Genomic DNA, 19,342 nt, shown 5'->3' with positions numbered 1-19,342 from the left:
GCGATAAATGAATGAGGAACGCGTGTTCCTCAGTGTTCACTGCAGTGTTCTTATTTTGTGACTGATCATAACTATGTTGGATGTACACAAGACACATTTAACGACTGCTATCAGCTCCTTTGTAACAAATCATACTTTCTAAGTTGCCTCAAAAATTACAGAAAGTGGTCCATTTTAATCAAACATTTCTTTATTGAATAATTGTATTTTTTTTTAAATCAAGGAACAACACAGAAGGCACATAGGCTATGGGTAAACAATAAATAATGTATCATTGTTATTATTATTATTATTATTACACAATAAATGTCCACTGCAGTTATCATAAGGACATACACACAGTTCATCATTCCAACTGTCTACTTCAATATCATTAATCTCCAGAAAGTTACAGATATTCCAATATTTTTCAAAATGAGTAAAGCTTTTTTATATAATTTATCATATCTAAAGCAAAATAAAAAGCAATTTCTCTCAACCATTGGATAGCCTACTCATGAAACAACACAAGCCTTCATGAGTAGGCTATCCATTGTTTTCCAAACAGCAGATATTGAGCAAAGATCTTACATTTTTAGAGGTCACTAACTCATCTACAGTGTAAATATTCAAATATTTTAGGGTTAACACTTTGAATGCCGCGCTGTTTTCGGAAGCTTTGGCCCGGATTGCCAGCAATCTAGATCATTGTTGACGATATTTGTAGAGCCACAGCGTATTCTATGTTATAGCTATACACACATACTATGGCTCGTTTGAAAGGTGAGACTTTAAGCCGTCAGTGGGAACAACCCGTTTATTTCTATATGCCTCTGTTCCTGAGAAATTCCAAGCTAAACTGTGGCAAAATCCCTGTTTTTTTTTTTTTTTTTTTTTTTTTTTTAAATGGAGATATAGCGTTCAACTTTTTCATTTCCCCCTGAGAAGTGTTGCCTGTAAAGTTTCCAGGAAGTGACCTGGCGAGACTGCTACCTAGTGATAAACCCACAAAAATAAATGGCCTGGTTTTGACCTGACTTGCATGCGTCACTGATTCGACCCAAAATGGCAACCATCAAAGGCCGAGTTATGATAAAATGTCCAGATTGTGCGTTTTCAAGAGTTTTCTATCGTCATCTATTTCAGTTCTACTCATCATAGAGTTCCCAAAATCGCACATAAGGTGTGCTAGAGTGTATATTTTCGTAATTAAAAAAAAGCTCAAAAAACGCAATATTAGGCCTACGTTTTGCCACTCCACGCATGGGAACAAAAAACAGAATATTGCGTTCTTGGCACTCAAAGTGTTAAGAGGCACATCTTTACTAATGATCTGACTGGGCATATACAGCACTTTCTTCTAAAACGTGTTGGGAACAAACATGGCTTCATTTTACAGTACAGTTTCATGTTACCTAATCAGAAAATGGTCATGTTTAACTGTTAGTAATGTTGCAGAACATACCCTGTAAACGTTTGTATTGATTGCATGGGAAAATAAATTATTTTAAAAATGATATGACAAAACAAACCCATAGAAACAAAGATGTTTTTATTTTACAGTAGTTTCTGCATCTGCTTTCTGCTTTTCATCAACGCACCTGCGAGTGTGAAAGGCTCACACAGCATGATTGTCTAATGGAATAATGAGAATTGTGCTGACCTAAACAACAAAACAACCAAAAACATAAACATCATACACTTAAAGTGAACTATTTCATATAAAATTGACCAAACATATAACCAGTTTTGTTTGAACAACAGACAGTGTAATTTGAATATTGTGGAAAAGTTTTTTTCCCATAATTTATTTCAAAAACTGAAACTTTTTCATAGTCCATTCCTGATTCAATGCGCATAAAGTGAAATAATCCAGGATCTCAATATTACAATGAACAATTTATAATGAAATATTGGTTTCCTGAGCCTTTAAAGGAGAATTCCATTTTTAACACACAGTAGAACCCTGCTTGAGGTCAGTGAGTACTGTCAGTAAGAAAAAAAATGAAAAGAATCTGTACTACCTAATGCGAGTAAGCCTGCTAGCGGCCAGTGCAGCCAAGTGGCTACAAAGCTATGGGGGCCACTTAAACTGTGCCTTTATGCCTGTAAACAGACTCAAAATGTCATTACATGTGCTGTGTAACATAAACAGAGTCCTTACATGACAACACTAAGCATTTTCAACTAATTGTGAAGAAACAGTATAAATCCCTATGGCTTAAAATCCATACCAAAGTCGAACTCATACCTAGACCAAAACGTGAAGTTTGTTTCCAATGATGATTGGGCATTCCAATGGTTATATATTGACTATGTAACAACATGGAAATGGTCCAAATGAGAGCTGCAGTTGGCACAGCACTAATGTTACTGAATGGAGGATGGAGGCCCAAAGATGACTTTAGGATAAATTAATAAATGCAGAAATAAATTATGGTTTATAAATAAATAAATGGATCTATAGTTTTGTCTACAAAGAACATGGAATAATGAAAGCACCAACTGTGAAAGTAGTGCAGTCTGTGCAACAAAGACTCTGGACTGCAATACTGTACCAAATGTTTTGCAGTGATACCATCTCTTTCTACAGTGCAAAAAATAAAATCTAAACAAGTGTTATTCTTGTATATCTTACTGTATATTAAGATCAAACAATCTATTTGGGATTGTTTTCAGTATGAAGAGACTTACCTAGCATTCTGTTAAAAGATCATTTTGACCTAATTTAGTAAGACTTTTTTGCTTAACGCACTGCCAGACAAATTTGCTTGTTTTCAGGATGAGACGTCTTGAAATAAGTCCAACTCTTCTTAAATGAAGTCAAATTATTATAGATTTGATCTTGATCTTGAATTATAGATTTGATCTTGATATACGACTAATAACACTTGGTTAGATTTGATTAGATAAGCAGTTTTTTGCAGCATGTGACATAACATGCTATGTAAACTGAGTTTATATGATCAAACCTATATAAAAATGCAAAATAGACTGACATGGTCCTTTCCATAAATTGCAAACTGTGACACTGGTATGTCACATTGTATGAGTATGGATATCCAAAAAATTTCAATCAACACTCTCTGTAAATATAGGTGTCAACAATAGTGATCCCGTTCCCACTTCACACATATGTTCCTCTGTACATTCTGTATGTTCCTTACCCTTGTTTTTCTTCCCTGTGCTTTTGACTGGCATGGTTCTGATGATGCTGTGAACATCTTTACTGTCGAAGATTTCTTGTAGTTTTTTGTGTTGTCTGTGATCTTCTGTCACTAAATTCACCATCTCAGTTTGACCTTCAGTCTTCCAACTTGGGACCAACGTCCTTTTGTTGAGACTCCTGTCTTTAAGTTTTTCATCTGAATTATTTTTAGTCAGAAAAGGGCAATTGTGGTCACTGAAGTACTTCTGTCTTGTAAATCCTTTATTGCATGTAGAGCAACGGAAGCGGTAATTGTCATTGTGTGAACATTGGTGCTCAATCAGGTGGGCTCGGCGGCTGAAGGACTTCTGACAGAAATGACATTTAAAGGGCTTAATCCCTAGAAAAGATGAGATATTTGAATAAAAACCAAGGAACCTGAAGCTGTGAAATGACACTAGACTTTACAATAACATTACAATTCATTTTTGATTCTGGTACCTTAAGATAGAATTGCATATCTTTTTCCACCATTCTCAGAAGAAACCATTGCTTCAAAAAATGTATGGTAGAATAATCTACTAATAATTAGTATCAATACTACCACTAATAGGAATAATAATAATAATAAGAGAAGCGATGTGACTAAGCATATCAGCTGGGTGTAGTCATCCTGACTCCTGAGAATGTAATTGACCTGTCGCTAGGCCCCGCCCCCCATTGTTACCGTGTGAAAACTCGGACAAACAAACCAGACTTGAATAGAAATACATTGTGGACAATGGCAGCTGACAGTATATGAAAGCAGGCTTTGAGGACGTTTTGGTCGATAAAAGTATTTACTTTCCTCCAGAAGCTATCAAAAGGGACTTAATTATGCTATGGAGGGGTGTTTTCAAAACTTTAGAATACATACAAGGTGACAAGCAGTTGTGGCGAGTAGCCATGCAAATCACCTGCAAAAACCACCGACGTTAATGCTAGCTAGCTAGCTAGTGGAAGATTGATACAAAGATATGTTAGGTTACGTTAATATTTGATGTAGTAAGAATATAGTAGTTGGTTAATGAGCATTTTCATCTTGGGATTCAACAGGGAACCTGTGCCCATGTTGTTGGCTTAGTAGCCTACATAATGTCGAGCTGTTGCAAACGCGAGAGACGTCCTGTAGGCTACTGTTAAAGCCCCCCTGTGTAACGTTTTCAGTTGTTTGTTAACTAAATCAACATTTACCATTCATAAATGTGGCCTCATTCATGTTTAATTATGACCACCACCAATTCGAAGCATACCTATTGGCTTAGAAATCCTCATTTAAATCTACATAGCACAGGGGCTTACTAGCCATGTACATGCGCCATGTTAAAATACCGTGGCCAGCAAGGGACATAACATGCGAATACAGCTCAGTCTTTGGCGCCTGGATGCATAAAAAACATTAGCTTGGATTCATCTGCAGAATTTCCCTACATTTAGCAATGTAAGTTCTGAGCCCATTTTCTACAAGTCATATCTTCCTAACAGTCCGACATTGACATTGTATTTTCCAACGAAATAAATAAAGAGAAATAACTTTGTTCATGATCTGTCACCAACTCACTTGATCTCTAGTTTCTAGACCCAGAGACAGTTGACAACCTAACCTAACATAGTTATGCTAGGACTAATAGACCACAAAGTTGCTGAACGTGTTATTTCAGTTTAGTTTGCAACAATATAGTTTAACCAAAGTCCTTAGCTGCAGTAGCCTACTACCTAGCCGTTCCCATTCACTTTCCGTTTACTGTGCTAACGATAGCTAGCTAGCTCGGTCCGAAAGAGTTGCATTGGCATTGCACACAAGCAATGCCAATAAAATAGTACACAAAATGTTATGAATATGTTGTTATTGCTTATTCAAGCGTAACTCTCGCCAAAATGCATCCTAGGGTGTTTTTGTCAATGTACCCGAGTCAAACGTGAATGGGAGTCGTATAGCCTACTATTTTGATGTGTCAAAATCGCTATTTTAAAACACTAAGAAGGCTCAACACAACGTGAAACTTTAATCGAAGTATCATCAGTGTCTCTACACATGAACTTGAGCATTGAGAACATTGTTAGTGTACACATAGTTTACTAAAAAAAAAAGGTTTTGGACAACTCACTCCTTGACTGATGGCAGCGAGCATGTTCAAAACCTTTCTTTTAGTGAACACTGTGTACACGAACAATGTTCTCAATGCTCGAGTTCATGTGTAGAGACACTGATGATACTTCGATCGAAGTTTTATGCTGTGTCGAGCCTTCTTAGTGTTTAAAAAATAGCGATTTTGACGCGATCATGTATCAAAAAATAGTTCCCATTCAAAACTCCACAACACGGACAAGCTTGAAAGTGGCGCTTCAGACATAATTATGCTTTTAAACGAAAGTTTGACTCGTGTACATTCACAAAACACCCTAGGGTGCATCTTGGCGAGAGTTACGCTTTCAGAGAGAAGTTTATGCTTCAACGTGCTAGGACTCCAGAACTAGTGTCAGTTTTGATGTGTGGGACATTCCAGAATTAGAGGACATTTTGGCTTTTACACTTCTTAAATAAATATTTTCTATTTTATCATTTTATGTTCAATATTTAAGAAATATAGGTCATAAACTACTAAATTATATGATTTGTCAAGCTCAGGCATCAACGGTACTTTTTCCACCTCATGTTTTATTTGCTGTGTACATGTAGTTACGCAACCCTGTTACAAATACAAAATAGCCTGAAAAAGGTATATTTTTAAATATTTTTCAGTAAATCCTTTTTCATTCAATAAAGGAAGTCATTTTACACTGAATAGTAATATGATTTCAGGTAAGACTGTTAATATACATTATATATGTTAATTCAGCTAACTATCAAAGGCTTAATTATCTTCAATTTGAACAGTGACATACAGTTTTTTAATAATTCCAGTATCTACTCTCAAATATATGATCAAATACATTGTGCATATAATCATTAAAGCTGTTTTAAGGACTATAGATTTAATGTTTTGTGTGATAGCAAAATTACTTACCATTATTTATCCTTATTTTAATAAAAATGTTTTTGTAACAGGGTTGCAAATTAAGTCATAACATTTTTGCAACATTATACCCAGGACCACAATTTTTTTTTAATCAAACTGATGTTTTAATTTTCCATAAAATACTCAACAACAACATTAACAACAACAACATTAAACTTATTTAAGTGGTATAAACAACCATAACCACCAAGTTGTTTTTTGAAACATTTAAAACATATTTTCAATTACATAAATCAGAATCAGAAAAATTCAGAATTCATTTTCATGAATGGCCAGAACATCCCATACCTCCCTTACAATGGCCTTGTGGCGTGAGGTAACATCCCTAGGTGGAGGAATAAGGCGTAGAACATCCACAAAGGGATACCAATGAACATCCTCCCTTGATGGCCAGAGATAACGGTTTCTTCCCACCCTGCGCATGCATTTTACTCTGCAATGGGTCTCATTCAGTTCCTGAATGATCCCTGGGTATTTTAAGTGCTCATACACCAGCGCACACCATTTCCCGAGAACATCTGGGCTGTGCCATTGGATTTCCTCTGGTGTGTGTGTTGGGCCTTGTGTGTGGTGTGTGATATCAAAGGTGAAGATCTGGGTCTCCTGGCACCCACAATGAACATTGCCAGTGGCAGAACAAATGCAGCTTATATCCCGGCAAAGAAGCTTACCAGGAGAAGGAACAATCACCTGGTGGATCCTCATGGTGGATGGTACTGGTGGAATACCAGCTGGCATTTCTCTGACTGCATCTTCCACAGCCTCTTCTGGAATGTAAAACATTCTGACCTTTGACTCTCCCTGGCTCAGAGCTTGGAAAAGGTTCAGGCTTGTCAGTCAGCTCCCTGACTGACAAGCCTGTCGGCCCTCCGCTTCAGTGCGCCCCCCACACCATCTGGGGCACCCTTGCCATGGCTAGCCTCAAAATAGTTCCAGATCCCCTGGCTCCAGGTGTTTCCATATGGCAGGAGGCCCCTTCAACATCTGGATGGTGAAACAGTGCAGAAGGATAAAGGAGAGGCCTCCCCACCTATGTAGCAAACTCCAGTGTGGAGCACAGCCTGCTGATGAGACGCACCCCAGTGTACTGCTTGCACTTCCGTGTTGTGCTTGCAGCTGTAATTCTCTGCAAAATCGACATGAACAATGCATTCACCTGGTGGGAGGTTAGTCTTCAGGGCTCTTGCAAAGGTAAATTGCTGTCGAATGTTGAACGTATGACGTTTGAACTTCAGCAATGAAGCATTTAACTTTCCCACTAGCTCTTCTTGTGTGCACTGGAAATCTTTTTTCAGGGTTACCTTGGATGTGGTCCCAGGGTCATTCCTATGCTCCTGATCTATTGTGACCCACTGGAGGTAGGAGACAGAGGCAGTAGGGATGTAGTGGCTTGTGAGTGGATAGTTCTTATCGCGGCATTCCTCACACTCCCCATACATGCATCATTTCCTGGTGGTGTCACAGGCCATGCGCTCCGTAAGGCTTTCAATGTCTGATGTGTCAATGACATGGAGCTGGTGAAGCTTTTTTGCCATGAATCCTAAATTTTCATGCTGTTTGCACATGCAAGTTTCCCTGTCGGCCAAAGTAGGTCTGACAACCCAGTAGGGGCGAAGTGAGCAGAAAAGTGAATAGGAGAGACAGAGCTGTGTATGGTCTGCCAGGAACTTCAAGTGAAGGTTTTTCATGGTGTCCTCTAGCAGTCTCTTCTGCATTTTTTTCTTCGCCCTAGTCACTGTTTGTTTTTTTCCTGTTGTGATCCTGCTCACATCATCACGCTCAAAGAATGACCTCACAGCTGACCTTATTATGACTCCAACACCTCTAGGCCTTTTCCTTTCATAGCGGCAGACATTTTCTCTTGACAGATTCCTCCATCTCTTCCTTGAAAAACCAAAGGCCTCCTGCGCCACTTTCTGAAGTTTGTACCTCTTCAGTATTTTGCTTGTCACTATTCTTGAAATGACCTGCCTGTCTCTCTGGCTCTTGGATTGGCTGTATTTGTTGTGGACTTCATCTGCCACCACTGTATGGAACAGCAGAGTTCTCCTCAGGTTTTCAGCAGAAAGATTACGGACCAACTTGTTCTCTTTTGATCTCGGAGATGGGTTGGCATCTGCTAGTCGTTTGAGGCGCTTCTTGTACTTGTCTACCCGCTGTTCAGCTTTTTTCAACTTGTTTTCAAGTTTCGCCAGGTCATTGGTAAGCTTCTTTTTATTGGCTCTCCTTACTTTCCTTCCAAGTTCACCTTGCCTGAAAGGATTATATAAACAACACCGGTATTATAACTCAATGTATCCACCTCCACTCAAACACAAATACTCACAAAATAATGTGAGTTTCAATTCAATTCAGTATAAATTACTTTGATTATGATTGATGTGAAGTATGACACTTGTGTTTCATAGACCCTGTGTCTATGCCTATTTCACTGCAATTCTTTCCTTCATTATCTATATGACCTCACTATATGCTTGCACTAAATTGCATCCTAACTTCTCCTCTGACCTTGATGTCCCTGATGGAGAACTGACTGTAGAATCAGGGCTGACTGGAGAGGAGTTTAATCTCTGAGATGCTTTACTCCTCTCATGAGCCTCTCTCCACTTCTTCCTCTGGGCACGCTGCGCTTTCGAACTGCGGTCTTTTTGCCCTGTCTTCTTCCCTGTTTCTTTGTCTTTCTGCCACTTTATTCTCTCTTTTATTAGGTACTCCTGTCTCCTGTTCTCATCAGCATGACGTCTGGCACGGTAGCGCCACTGCTTCTCAGCAGCACTCAGAAGAGGACCAAAAATCTGTAGAAATCCGTTAGAAATTCTCATATTAGACCTATCTATTGCAAATAATCACAAATATTTAACCAAAATTTGTTTATTTTCAGCTTTAATTGAATCTCAACATGTATTGTGGCACACTATGCTACAATGACGCTGTACTAACAGAAGAAATATTTATTTATTTAAAATAAATATTTAATTTATTTAAAATATGTAAATAATGTTTAATTATACAAATAAATTCATTTTTATAATTTAAATCAACATCTTTAATCATACATACATCATAGTTAACAAAAATACCCTGATAACTATCATAATAACCATGTTACTTTAATTAGAGTAACAGGGTTGTGAGTAACAGGGTTGCGAATTAATGGTAATATAGCATTTAGCTTATGAACAGAAGCTAGCTGTGAAATTTAGCTATGGTCAAGGACTAATGTGGTTATACAAATACGGAAAAAAAATGTGAAATTATTCAACATTAATCTTAAAACATGAGTAACAGGGTTGCATGGTTAAGCTTTACATACTCAATTATCCCAGAAAAGTTTGAAAATATATTAAAATTGCAAGAGGACACTCACCTTTGGTCTACCCATGTTTTTTGAAAATGGTTGGATGATGTCCTTTCCTGTTTGTAATATGACATAATATTTTAACCCTTCATCAGCCAGGCAAAAATGGTATTGGTAACAGGGTTGCGTACACATTCGGGGACACAACTTCATGGCACAATAAATAATATTCAAAATATGTTATAATCAAAGAAATTCTTTTTTACATATACAATAGATTCATATCCACAAAACACTGTAAAATATAATATATTAAAGACTTAAGCTGTTCAATTTGGTTTAAAAGTTGGTCATCAGGAGCCGGGGACAGGATAAAAACCCCATTTTAAGGAGTATTCCAGAACTAATCAGTATTTTTAATCATGTAAAGGAACCACTTTTTCCCAGCAGATTATTATGTTTTGCTTTATGACAGTTTCACTTGCAGGTTATGCGAATACTTTTGTTATTTTGGACTTGAGTATTTGAAATATCAGGGAGGGGACACCAAATGTCCTAATTCTGGAATGTCCCGTGTGACGGCTCCCGTAGTTCTAAACGAGGCAGCGCTTGAGAGGTTGGTTGCTATATAACTCCTAACCACTAGATGGGAGAATTTCTTACACAGGGGGGCTTTAATGAAAATATACCCCGTTTTCTAGCCTCTCGGGGTACCGGCTATCAGTATTACACGTCCCCCATGCAAAACGTTTGACCATGGTTATCCGTCGGGGTTTTTTGAGTTAATAAACTCCATAAATAACCATTAATTTGCCATTTTATGCCTGCTCCCTGTTGTTTCCTATGGAGTTGTCCGAGCTGATGTCCGAGTCCTGTTGAGGCTGGACTGTCATTGGCTCATCAGCGTTCTAAGGATAGTCACTGGAAGTTAATTAGTCATTCCATGCTGAATTACATTACATTGGAATCTTTCAAAGATTCTGATTCTATATGTGACATTCTGAATTCTGGGCCAGTCTGTGGGCAATAAAATGTCATTGGCAGTGTTTCTTTACCAGAGTGAGACAATATATGAGCCTTCAGCTTGTCGGCTCTATTGAACTCTTTACTGCAGCCAACATGATTCCTGGCAGGGAACAAGATGAAAACAGGTTAAGCTCATTACAGGTTAATTCCTACCACAGCAAATCTGAATATAAAAGAAGGCAAGTACGTGTTACAATAATAAATCATTTCAATATCCACAATATACTCAACGTCCAAAATTATATCTAATGATGAGCAGCTGTCAGTAATTGGCAACAACTTAGATGTCAAGAGCTGTGCAGTCAACCTCAACAGAGATGGATCGAAGAGTAAGTATAAGAGTAAAAAAACAAAGAGATGCCAATGATATTACAACATGCATACGCTACCAGAGAATGTCTAATAGGAAGAGAATTGGCACTGTCTGGTTACTTCCGGTTTCTGGACTGGTTGCAGTTCCTCCTCAGATTCCACTTGAGGGCGCTCGCAGGCGAGTGCAGAATGCATGGAGGTCTATGGAGCTTTACCCCTCAATATCCACTTTTCTCTTGATATAATTTTTTGAGTAGTAATTTGAATGTTGCATTCGCTAGGAGAGGCAAAGACAATACACACTGTTGATTGTTATATTTTTTGAAGTCACGTAAGTCTTCTAAAAAGCCTTTCAAATATGTCAATGACGTCATTCATTAGCACAATGCTAGCGTGATATGGGCAACAACGACCCAAACTGTAAGAAATGAAAAGGACATAAGTACTTTCGCTCATTCAACTTTAGATCTTAAATCTATATTGAACCTGCATAAACTACAATAAAATCTATGATTCTTCTACGACAAGCAGGTGAAAGAGATACATTTAGCCGTCTAGCTCCATAGACCCCCATTCAACCTGCACTCGCCCGCGATCACCCCCAGTGGAATTCTAATGGAACTGCAACCAATGTCGATACAATGAGGCTTAATAGGAAGTGCCAAGGCTCTCCGTAGACGGGCTCTGACGCTACCAGTCAGAAGTTTGGACACACCAACTCTCAAATTTATGTTTTTTTTCCTTTATCTTTATCTTTATTTATCTGAGTAGGTGGCTATTATTATGAAATAGCCCACATGGATTCATTTTGTAAGCAAACTAAAAGTCTAAATAAAGCTACATTTTCAATATTTTTTACAATTCTTCAAGGTACAAACCTTTTGCTCAGTCTCTCAACCAACTTTATATAGCAGCTGGAATGGATTTCCAACAGCCTTGATGGATTTCACTGATTTTATTGAATAGAATGAAGTTGGCTTTAATAATATCAATTATCGGCAAAGTTGTCATAGAGGTAAACAGTGAAGAATATGAAATGTGGCGCATGGAAATAATATATTTCTAGAGATCTTTGTCTTCTGTCATACTTTGGATGTTGTAGGTATTGTTGTACAATGTAATAAAAAAATTAATAAAATAACAAAAACTATGAATAAGTGTGTGTGTGTGTCCAAACTTTTGACTCTTAGTGTACATAAAATGTCTGAATGTGTGCTTGTGTGTCTGACAGGGAAACAGAAATAGAGATTAGACCAACAAAGAATTACATTACATCAAGGATAGCCTATGGATACATTATCTATGAATCACCTGAAGAGCATTAATAAGGACCTGCTATCTGACTTCACTATTTCCCACTTGCCTTTTCCTGAAATCATTTGAATGCTCTTCTGTCTTCTCCCTCCTATTCTGACATGATATAAACTGCATGTTTCTTTCTCTCTAGTTTTGGCTGTTGAATTGTTAAAAGTCCATTGGTGTTATTTGATAACCTCCTTCCATCATATGGAGATATAGCTTATGATGTGAGCCAAAATAGTATAATTTCTCACATTTTTGCTTTTGCAAAACTGCACAGATTGCGGTTGCAATGTGATCAACTGTGCAATGATGTCAATAAAGAATTTCAATCAATCACCTATTTTAGGAATGTTACCAGGATACAACCAATGATAATTTTTGATACGCTGTTGGGTGGCTATTTATTTTTTGATTTTTTGATGGCTTGTGAGTGGTTAGATACTTATGAACCCTGCCAGAAATCCACTCATATTCCTGCGCCTCGTCCATTATATGATATGCGGACACCTTGGTATCCTTAGTAATTCCACTCTGAGAAATATAAAGCGTGGAGTGTGAACCTGTGAACTGGTTGAAAAGTGTGTGTCTCATGCCCAATGCGTGAGACTTGAGAATCCTGCTAATTAACTAGTGAGCAGTTTTGCCTTGACTAGTTATCATTTAAGCTGTACACTGAAGACACTGACTGATCCCTAGCCCTGCCCATCGTACGCAAATAAGGGACTGTTCATTTTTTATTTAAGGGGCTACCGGAAGAGTTTTGGGACCTTTAATCAAAATAGACTTGACCCTCCTTCACCAGCAATAAATTATTCCATGACCCTCCAAAATAATTGGGAAAAGAGGCATGACCCTCCCAAAATTTTATTTATGCCTTCTGTACTGGTTTGTCTTTGGCAAAGATATTCAGATAACCACTGTTTTTTTTTATTTTTCAATCATGACATACATGACTTAACCTCTGCTTTCTCATCTTACACATCACACTTCACCAAGATGGTGGCCATTTCAGTAGATTTACTCACTAACATTGTTGTGGAAACACAATAAGCATGGCAACTACATGCACACTTCCTGCATTACTTCAAATACTAAGTTACTCCTCTATTCACATGAAATGAAACAATAAAACATTAAGACCATTCAACAAAGCACACTGGGTAATAACAAATTCAACACATGAACTGGTTGCTATGGACTCGTCACTAGGCTTCCTCAGTAATCATTGTGTATTTTAGCATATAGGTAAAGCTGCCAAAGCTGAACATTATCCAAAACTCCATTTCTCAGAGAGTGTCAATTTGGGAGCTTGCATTTTGGAAATTCTGACTGCTAAACAAACCATTTTAACACGGTTTTTAGAGGAACAGAAATAGCAACAGAGAAAGCAGCACCTGTCTACTGTCTGACGAGAACATTGTGAACATTGTCTATCATGTCACTGATTGACACTACCCCACATGGAGATATATAGCACGTTAAAGGTGCCCTGCCACACAAAACCGTTTTTACTTTTTTTAAAAATATGTTAGGTCCATGTGTTTTTATGTTATGTTGTGAATGTGATAATGAACTGCTACCTCCTCTGTCAGCTCTAGCAACTGAAAATAAATAAGCGGAGAAATTAGGCCAATTACAAAAGCTGCGCAGTTTGATATGTAATTGAATGAGGTCATTACTATTCATGAGCTCGCCCAGTTGAGACCGCGTCCACAGAATTCGTCTAGCTCAGTGACAGTTTTCGTATGCAAGGATGGCTTAATGTCAACGGGCTTGTGCACTATGCACGAATAGAACTTCAACAATGCATTTTGCCCAAGAACCAAGAGTTGAGGATCAAATGGCTTCAGTTTTTTTTTTGGAACAATGCTAAAGCTGGAGCAGTAGGCTACCATCATGGCAGTCTATGACCAGTGCCCAGTCCGTGAGTAAAACACTATTGTCAACTCAAGGAAGTGCTATGTTATACAGGTTTAATGCACTCGCTAGCCTAGCAGGTTTTATGCCCATTTGGACAATGCTAGCACTCGCTAGCCAGGCTAAGTTCATGCGATGAAGCTAAAATTAGTTGATAACAGCTGTCATGTTATGGACGAAACCGACTAGCTGTTGGCCAATCAGAGTCAAGCAGCTTAGCTCGTTGAATATTAATGAGAACTGGCGCAAATCGAGCTTCCTGCAGGCTTTCTATATACCACGCTAGAATGGCTTGAAACAAGGTAACCAATGCATTTTTTCCATGGTAGAACTTCAGACATTACCACAAAGTAATAAAATATGTGTGGCAGGGCACCTTTAACAATGGAGAGAACCTTTCAGAAATTATTTATTGTGTGAATGGGTTAGCAAAACCATAGCTTTTGGTGAACGGAGATGCAGATCATCCCCCTAACAGCCCATGTTCTGCGTTCACTCCAGCGAGAGTGAAATTAAAACCTGTGTCATCACCATATTTACGATCATGATACATCACAATATTTACCTTACAGGTTGTGACTTGCATCATAGCACCGAGGATGGCTGCTTTGTTTTGCGCTCCTCATCTATTTTGCTGATTTTTAATAGTTTTACTATTTACATACTTTACATACTTACATCTTTTATACCAAAAGTATCTGGTTATTTTCGGTATGACAGACACACATTACTGGGCATAAAAGACTCACTGACCACTCGTGTAGAGCCAGAGTTTCTTCACTGGGATCCCTTGCTCACTCGATATGCATCATGCACAGTGTTGCCATGGAGGAGACGCCACCGCCGGCGAAGGAGTAGGAGAGCCGGTGTGCTAGTGAGTTTGAGACGGCGTGCTAACCGACCACAGCTTTCAACCATACTTGCCAACGTCCAATCTTTGGATAATAAGTTGTGCAAGTTACATGCAAGAATCTCCTTTCAGAGGGAAATGAGGGACTGTAACATCATATCTCATGGAAACTTGGCTGTCGGAAGATACACCAGACCATGCCATCATACCCACTGGGTTCTCTGTGTTTCGGGCTGACAGGTCAAAAGAATTATCGGGAAAAGCCAAAGGAGGAGGCGTGTGCTTCATGATGAAGCTAAGTCTCGTTGGAAAGCCCCACTTCTCCTCTGTCACGCAATAAAGGTTTCATCTCGCTGCGATGAACAGTTGCGGAGCAATGTAACAGAGAAGAGAGGGTGTGTTTTTTGACGCACTTTGCGTCAATCTGGTTCTAAGGGTTAAAGAACAGAAATGCAAGATCCAAATCTCTCATCCTTCACTCCCAGATGATATGAGCTAAATCACTTCTATTTCCGCTTTGAGGTTACCACTGACCCTCCAGAAAGAACCCCCTCCATTCCTGTTCTCTCCCTTGATCCAGGCCTAATGGTCACACACCATTGTCACCAGTAAGCAAGCTCAGGAGTCTTGGTATACACACCAGTCTATGCAGCTGGACCCTGGACATTGTCACAACGCCAGTTGGTGAGAATGGGCTCCATCATTTCATCCTCCTTGACCATCAACACATGTGCCCCCCAGGGTTGTGTCCTGAGCCCACTCCTTTACTTCCTGTATACTCATGACTGTGTGGCTATGCATAGCTCTAATATGGTTATTAAGTTTGATGATGACACCACTGTAATTGGTCTGATCATGAACAACGATGAAACAGCCTACAGGAGAGAAGTTAACAACACAGTGGTGTCAAGAGAACAACCTATCAATGTGGCAAAGACCAAAGAGCTAATTGTAAACTTCAGGAGGAAAGAAGATCAATTTAATGCCATTACCATCAACGGCGATGCTTTGGAAAGGGTTAAAAACTTCAAGTTGCTTGGTGTTAATATCACAGAAGACCTTACCTGGGATGGTCACACTGACCAGATTGTAAAAAAAGCCCAACAGCGTCTCTTCCACCTCAGACGAATAAGGAAGTTTGGTATGCGATCCAAGACTCTGAAGGCCTTTTACAGAAGCACTACAGAGAGAAGACATCCCAACTTGCAAAAAGTCATTTCAGGGAGGCATCACAAAGCCCCCAAAAAAAAAAAAAAAAAAAAAAATTAGCCTATACAATAATGTCAGTACAACAAATAAGGAAGGCCTATAGATAGAAATTGTGAAAATAAAATATGTATATTTTGGTAGTTTGGTCTTTTCATGTAGCCTTGGTAACTAGCCATCTAGTAGGCTATAGGCCTGAATAATATGCACATGAATTGACACTTGTTAAACTCACCTCAACATGTCTTTTGCAATCATTTAACCCGCTATGGGCAATGCTAAAGTCACTGTTTACAAACAGTGCAGCGTGCAAGACTAGGTCCATCATTATGTTTTACTCTTATGAGACAAGGGTAGCCTACACTTTGAAATGGGTCTTACATTTTCCTTTTTTTGAGGCACTGACTCTACCATGACGCTCCTGTTTCTACTGAACTGATTAATTAAGTTTGGGAGAAAAGACATAAAAGCCCGCCTACACTGAAAACTGATTGGTTGATTTAGCGAAACAGGCCAATCAGGATGCTCTCTGTCTTGGATGCGCTCAGACACACACGCACCACCCCTCTCTCTCTCTCCCCTCGTTAATAAGCCCTACACTCCAGATGCACACGCGGTCTCGCATGCTTGATCGCTCACTCTAGATTCCGGGAGATTTTATCTAATTTGCAGGCGTCAGGGAGCCGCTATCAATATGCGGGAGACTCCCGGAACTTCCGGGAGACTTGGGATGTCTGGGTCCCTTTCCACAGGTGTATAAAATCGGTAACACTTTACTTGACGGGTGAGTTCATAACACATTCATAGCAGCTGTCATAAACTGCACATAAAGCATTCATGACTGTTTCATGAGACATGACTCAACATTCATACCAAACCTTTCATGAATGTGGAAGACAGAACGACGACAGCTTGTCAAAATAAAAGTCAAACAACCGCAAAGGTAAACCAGCCTACATTCAGCTGACCCATATTTGTGTAACCTGGATACCATTCATTTAATCTCTCCAGCCTTTGTAAATATTTCATGAATATCTTATGAAGTCTACATCGAATGTCACTTTACTATACAAGTTGTGAAATATTTGTAAATCACTGAGTTTGACCCGTATTTGTGTAACCTGGAACGGTTGGACATTCCCAGTAGCAAAAGATGAGAAATCATCTGCAAAGGTTACATCATAAAACAAATAAATTTTTATGAAACAAAAATTATTTGCTTGACCATGTTCTGTCTTTTTGGCACTAGAGTAGCTCATTGACTCAGATGTGACGTGATGAGACGTGCTTTGCGATTGTTGGACTTTTATTTTGACAAGTTGTCGTCGTTCGGTCTTCCACATTCATGAACGGTTTGGTATGAATGTTGAGTCATGTTAATGAAACAGTCATGAATGCTTTATGTGCAGTTTATGACAGCTGCTATGAATGTGTTATAAACCCACCCGTCAAGTAAAGTGTTACCATAAAATCAAGCACCTTAATTATCAATGCAGACTGCATGGTGCTTAATTAATACACCTGTGGAAAGGGACCTGATGAAACCCACAAATTCTGTCGTCGGGCATATCAAAATTTTGACTGTAGCCTTATCTGATTGATTAGCCTTTTCAATTTGGGCAGGTATAGGGTTTGCCAACTCAGGCTGGGCTCCATTGAGATGACAGGTGGCTGTCTTTCACCCACAACATATTCACCATAGGCTAGCATGTAGAGATGGCTCCATAGAGGAGGTACTAGGGTACCCACCTCAACATTTAGGGAGAGAAAATAATATGTGATGACATTAAACACAATTAAGTAGTGTTATCTGAAGTAGTGTTATCTGTTATATTGCATACTTACTTAAAATTGTGTAATTTCTCTATATTATCACTGCATTGGCCTACTGTATCTTAGTGTATTAGTCAAGGTTATTGTGAGATTTACTAACTATCAAATGAGGCAAGGAATGATATAAACTGCCTTCCAGCACCAATCGTGTGTGTTTCTGCTCATTGACAAATACCGTTCAGCACAATGATTCATGCCCAATTAATTTCCCCTGTTAAAGTGTTCGCCTTTGTTACACTATTTGGTTTCGTGATGTAGCCTATGATAAACACCATATGGCCAAATATGTGACTCAGCTAATGTTATAGGCTATACAATGTCCCCTCTTAAAGACAAGCTGGTGTAGCTTAGACTAGGCTACTAAAATGCACCGACGGTAGCCTTGGCTATGTGTAAAGTAAGCTATCGCATGATTTCATGCACGTAAGTTCATGCATCTGTCAAGTTCGCACAGGGCCTCGCACCATCTGTCAATTTCAAAATATGCGATAAACCCAGGAAAAGTTGACATGTTTGTTTCGGTCCCGGTGATTATTTGTGAAATTGTGCAAACGACAGCCTTTTCAAGGCATTTCAAGGAAGGTGTCGTAGCATGCAAGCTCCCAAATTGACCCAGTAGCCTACAGAAGGCATCAATAAATTGTTGGGACTGGGGAGGGTCATGCGTTTTTTCTCAATCACTTTGGAGGGTCATAGAAAAATGTCTTGCTGGCGAGGGAGGGTCACGTCTTTTTTGACTAACGCTCCCAAAACTCCTCCGGTAGCCCCTTAAATAAATAACGAACAGTCCCTAATTGATTATAGCCTGTAGGCCTACACCAGCAATTGTTGAACATTTACCTGTACAGGACATTGACAGTAGCCCAGCCTAACAAGCAGATGTTGCAAAAGACATCAAAAGACGCAATTAATCAGAAATAAATAATGTAATCTGCATCGCTTTATTTAACAAACTGCAAGCAACAAGAGGGTTGAGTTCGCTGTGAGGCCAAACCCAAGAGCAGAGCCTATCTGTTAAGGCACTCAATAGGCTATATGGTCACGTGTTGTGTGCGGCTGGAAAGACAATAGAAGATGCTTTCTGAATAGCACAGCGAAGACGGCTCTGGTCATCCCATACCCTCCCCCCACTTCCAGTAGCCTACCATTATGACTTGTTGCCGTTTTGGGACATTAAGCTTTTCACGTTAAGCCCCCTCCCCCCCCCTTTTTCACAAGCAGTGGGGAGCTGCTGAGCCCTAAAGTAACACTTTTTGGTAGACAAAGGAGGGTTCTCCGCGCTTCTGTCGTTTGGCGACAATCCGGTGCAACCAGGCCAGGACAGACATTTTAGAGAGAAGGAGAGATGCCGGTGCAGCTCAGATGTCTTCTTAACCCTCTAGGCGCCACAGTCGACTTTAGTCGACAAGATG

The 19,342-nt window shown here is 39.2% G+C and overlaps 2 protein-coding genes across 6 annotated transcripts in view; both read right to left on the bottom strand.

Moving 5' to 3' along the window:
- Window positions 1-981: 981 nt before the first annotated feature.
- znf341 (zinc finger protein 341) overlaps window positions 982-19,342 on the bottom strand; it is a 147,145-nt gene continuing 128,784 nt past the window's right edge. For 3 of the 5 annotated variants that reach the window (XM_048241466.1, XM_048241467.1, XM_048241468.1), the window contains 2 exons: window positions 10,540-10,610; window positions 982-3,527 (listed from right to left, as the gene is read on the bottom strand). In XM_048241466.1, the coding sequence (XP_048097423.1) occupies window positions 3,052-3,527; window positions 10,540-10,610 (547 nt within the window). In that variant the 3' untranslated portion in view covers window positions 982-3,051. Of the gene's footprint in view, window positions 3,528-10,539; window positions 10,611-15,955; window positions 16,094-19,342 lie in introns of those variants that run through there. The other 2 variants (XM_048241469.1, XM_048241471.1) reach the window with 2 other exon arrangements.
- LOC125293522 lies at window positions 5,425-9,125 on the bottom strand. Its single transcript, XM_048241475.1, has 2 exons — window positions 8,695-9,125; window positions 5,425-8,439 (listed from the first exon to the last, which is right to left on the bottom strand). Exons 1-2 carry the CDS (start codon window positions 9,006-9,008, stop codon window positions 7,629-7,631), a joined length of 1,125 nt encoding a protein of 374 aa, XP_048097432.1. The 5' UTR covers window positions 9,009-9,125; the 3' UTR covers window positions 5,425-7,628.

The sequence above is a fragment of the Alosa alosa genome, chromosome 4, assembly GCF_017589495.1.
Source record: "Alosa alosa isolate M-15738 ecotype Scorff River chromosome 4, AALO_Geno_1.1, whole genome shotgun sequence".
NCBI lineage: Eukaryota > Metazoa > Chordata > Actinopteri > Clupeiformes > Clupeidae > Alosa > Alosa alosa.
This window is presented reverse-complemented; position numbering and strand designations above follow the sequence as displayed.

Excerpts from the sequence above, each read along its gene's own strand:
- LOC125293522 (XM_048241475.1), bottom strand. The coding sequence starts at position 9,008 with ATGAGAATTTCTAACGGATTTCTACAGATTTTTGGTCCTCTTCTGAGT. Across the intron at positions 8,440-8,694 it reads TCTCCATCAGGGACATCAAG|GCAAGGTGAACTTGGAAGGA; the intron begins GTCAGAGGAGAA and ends TAATCCTTTCAG.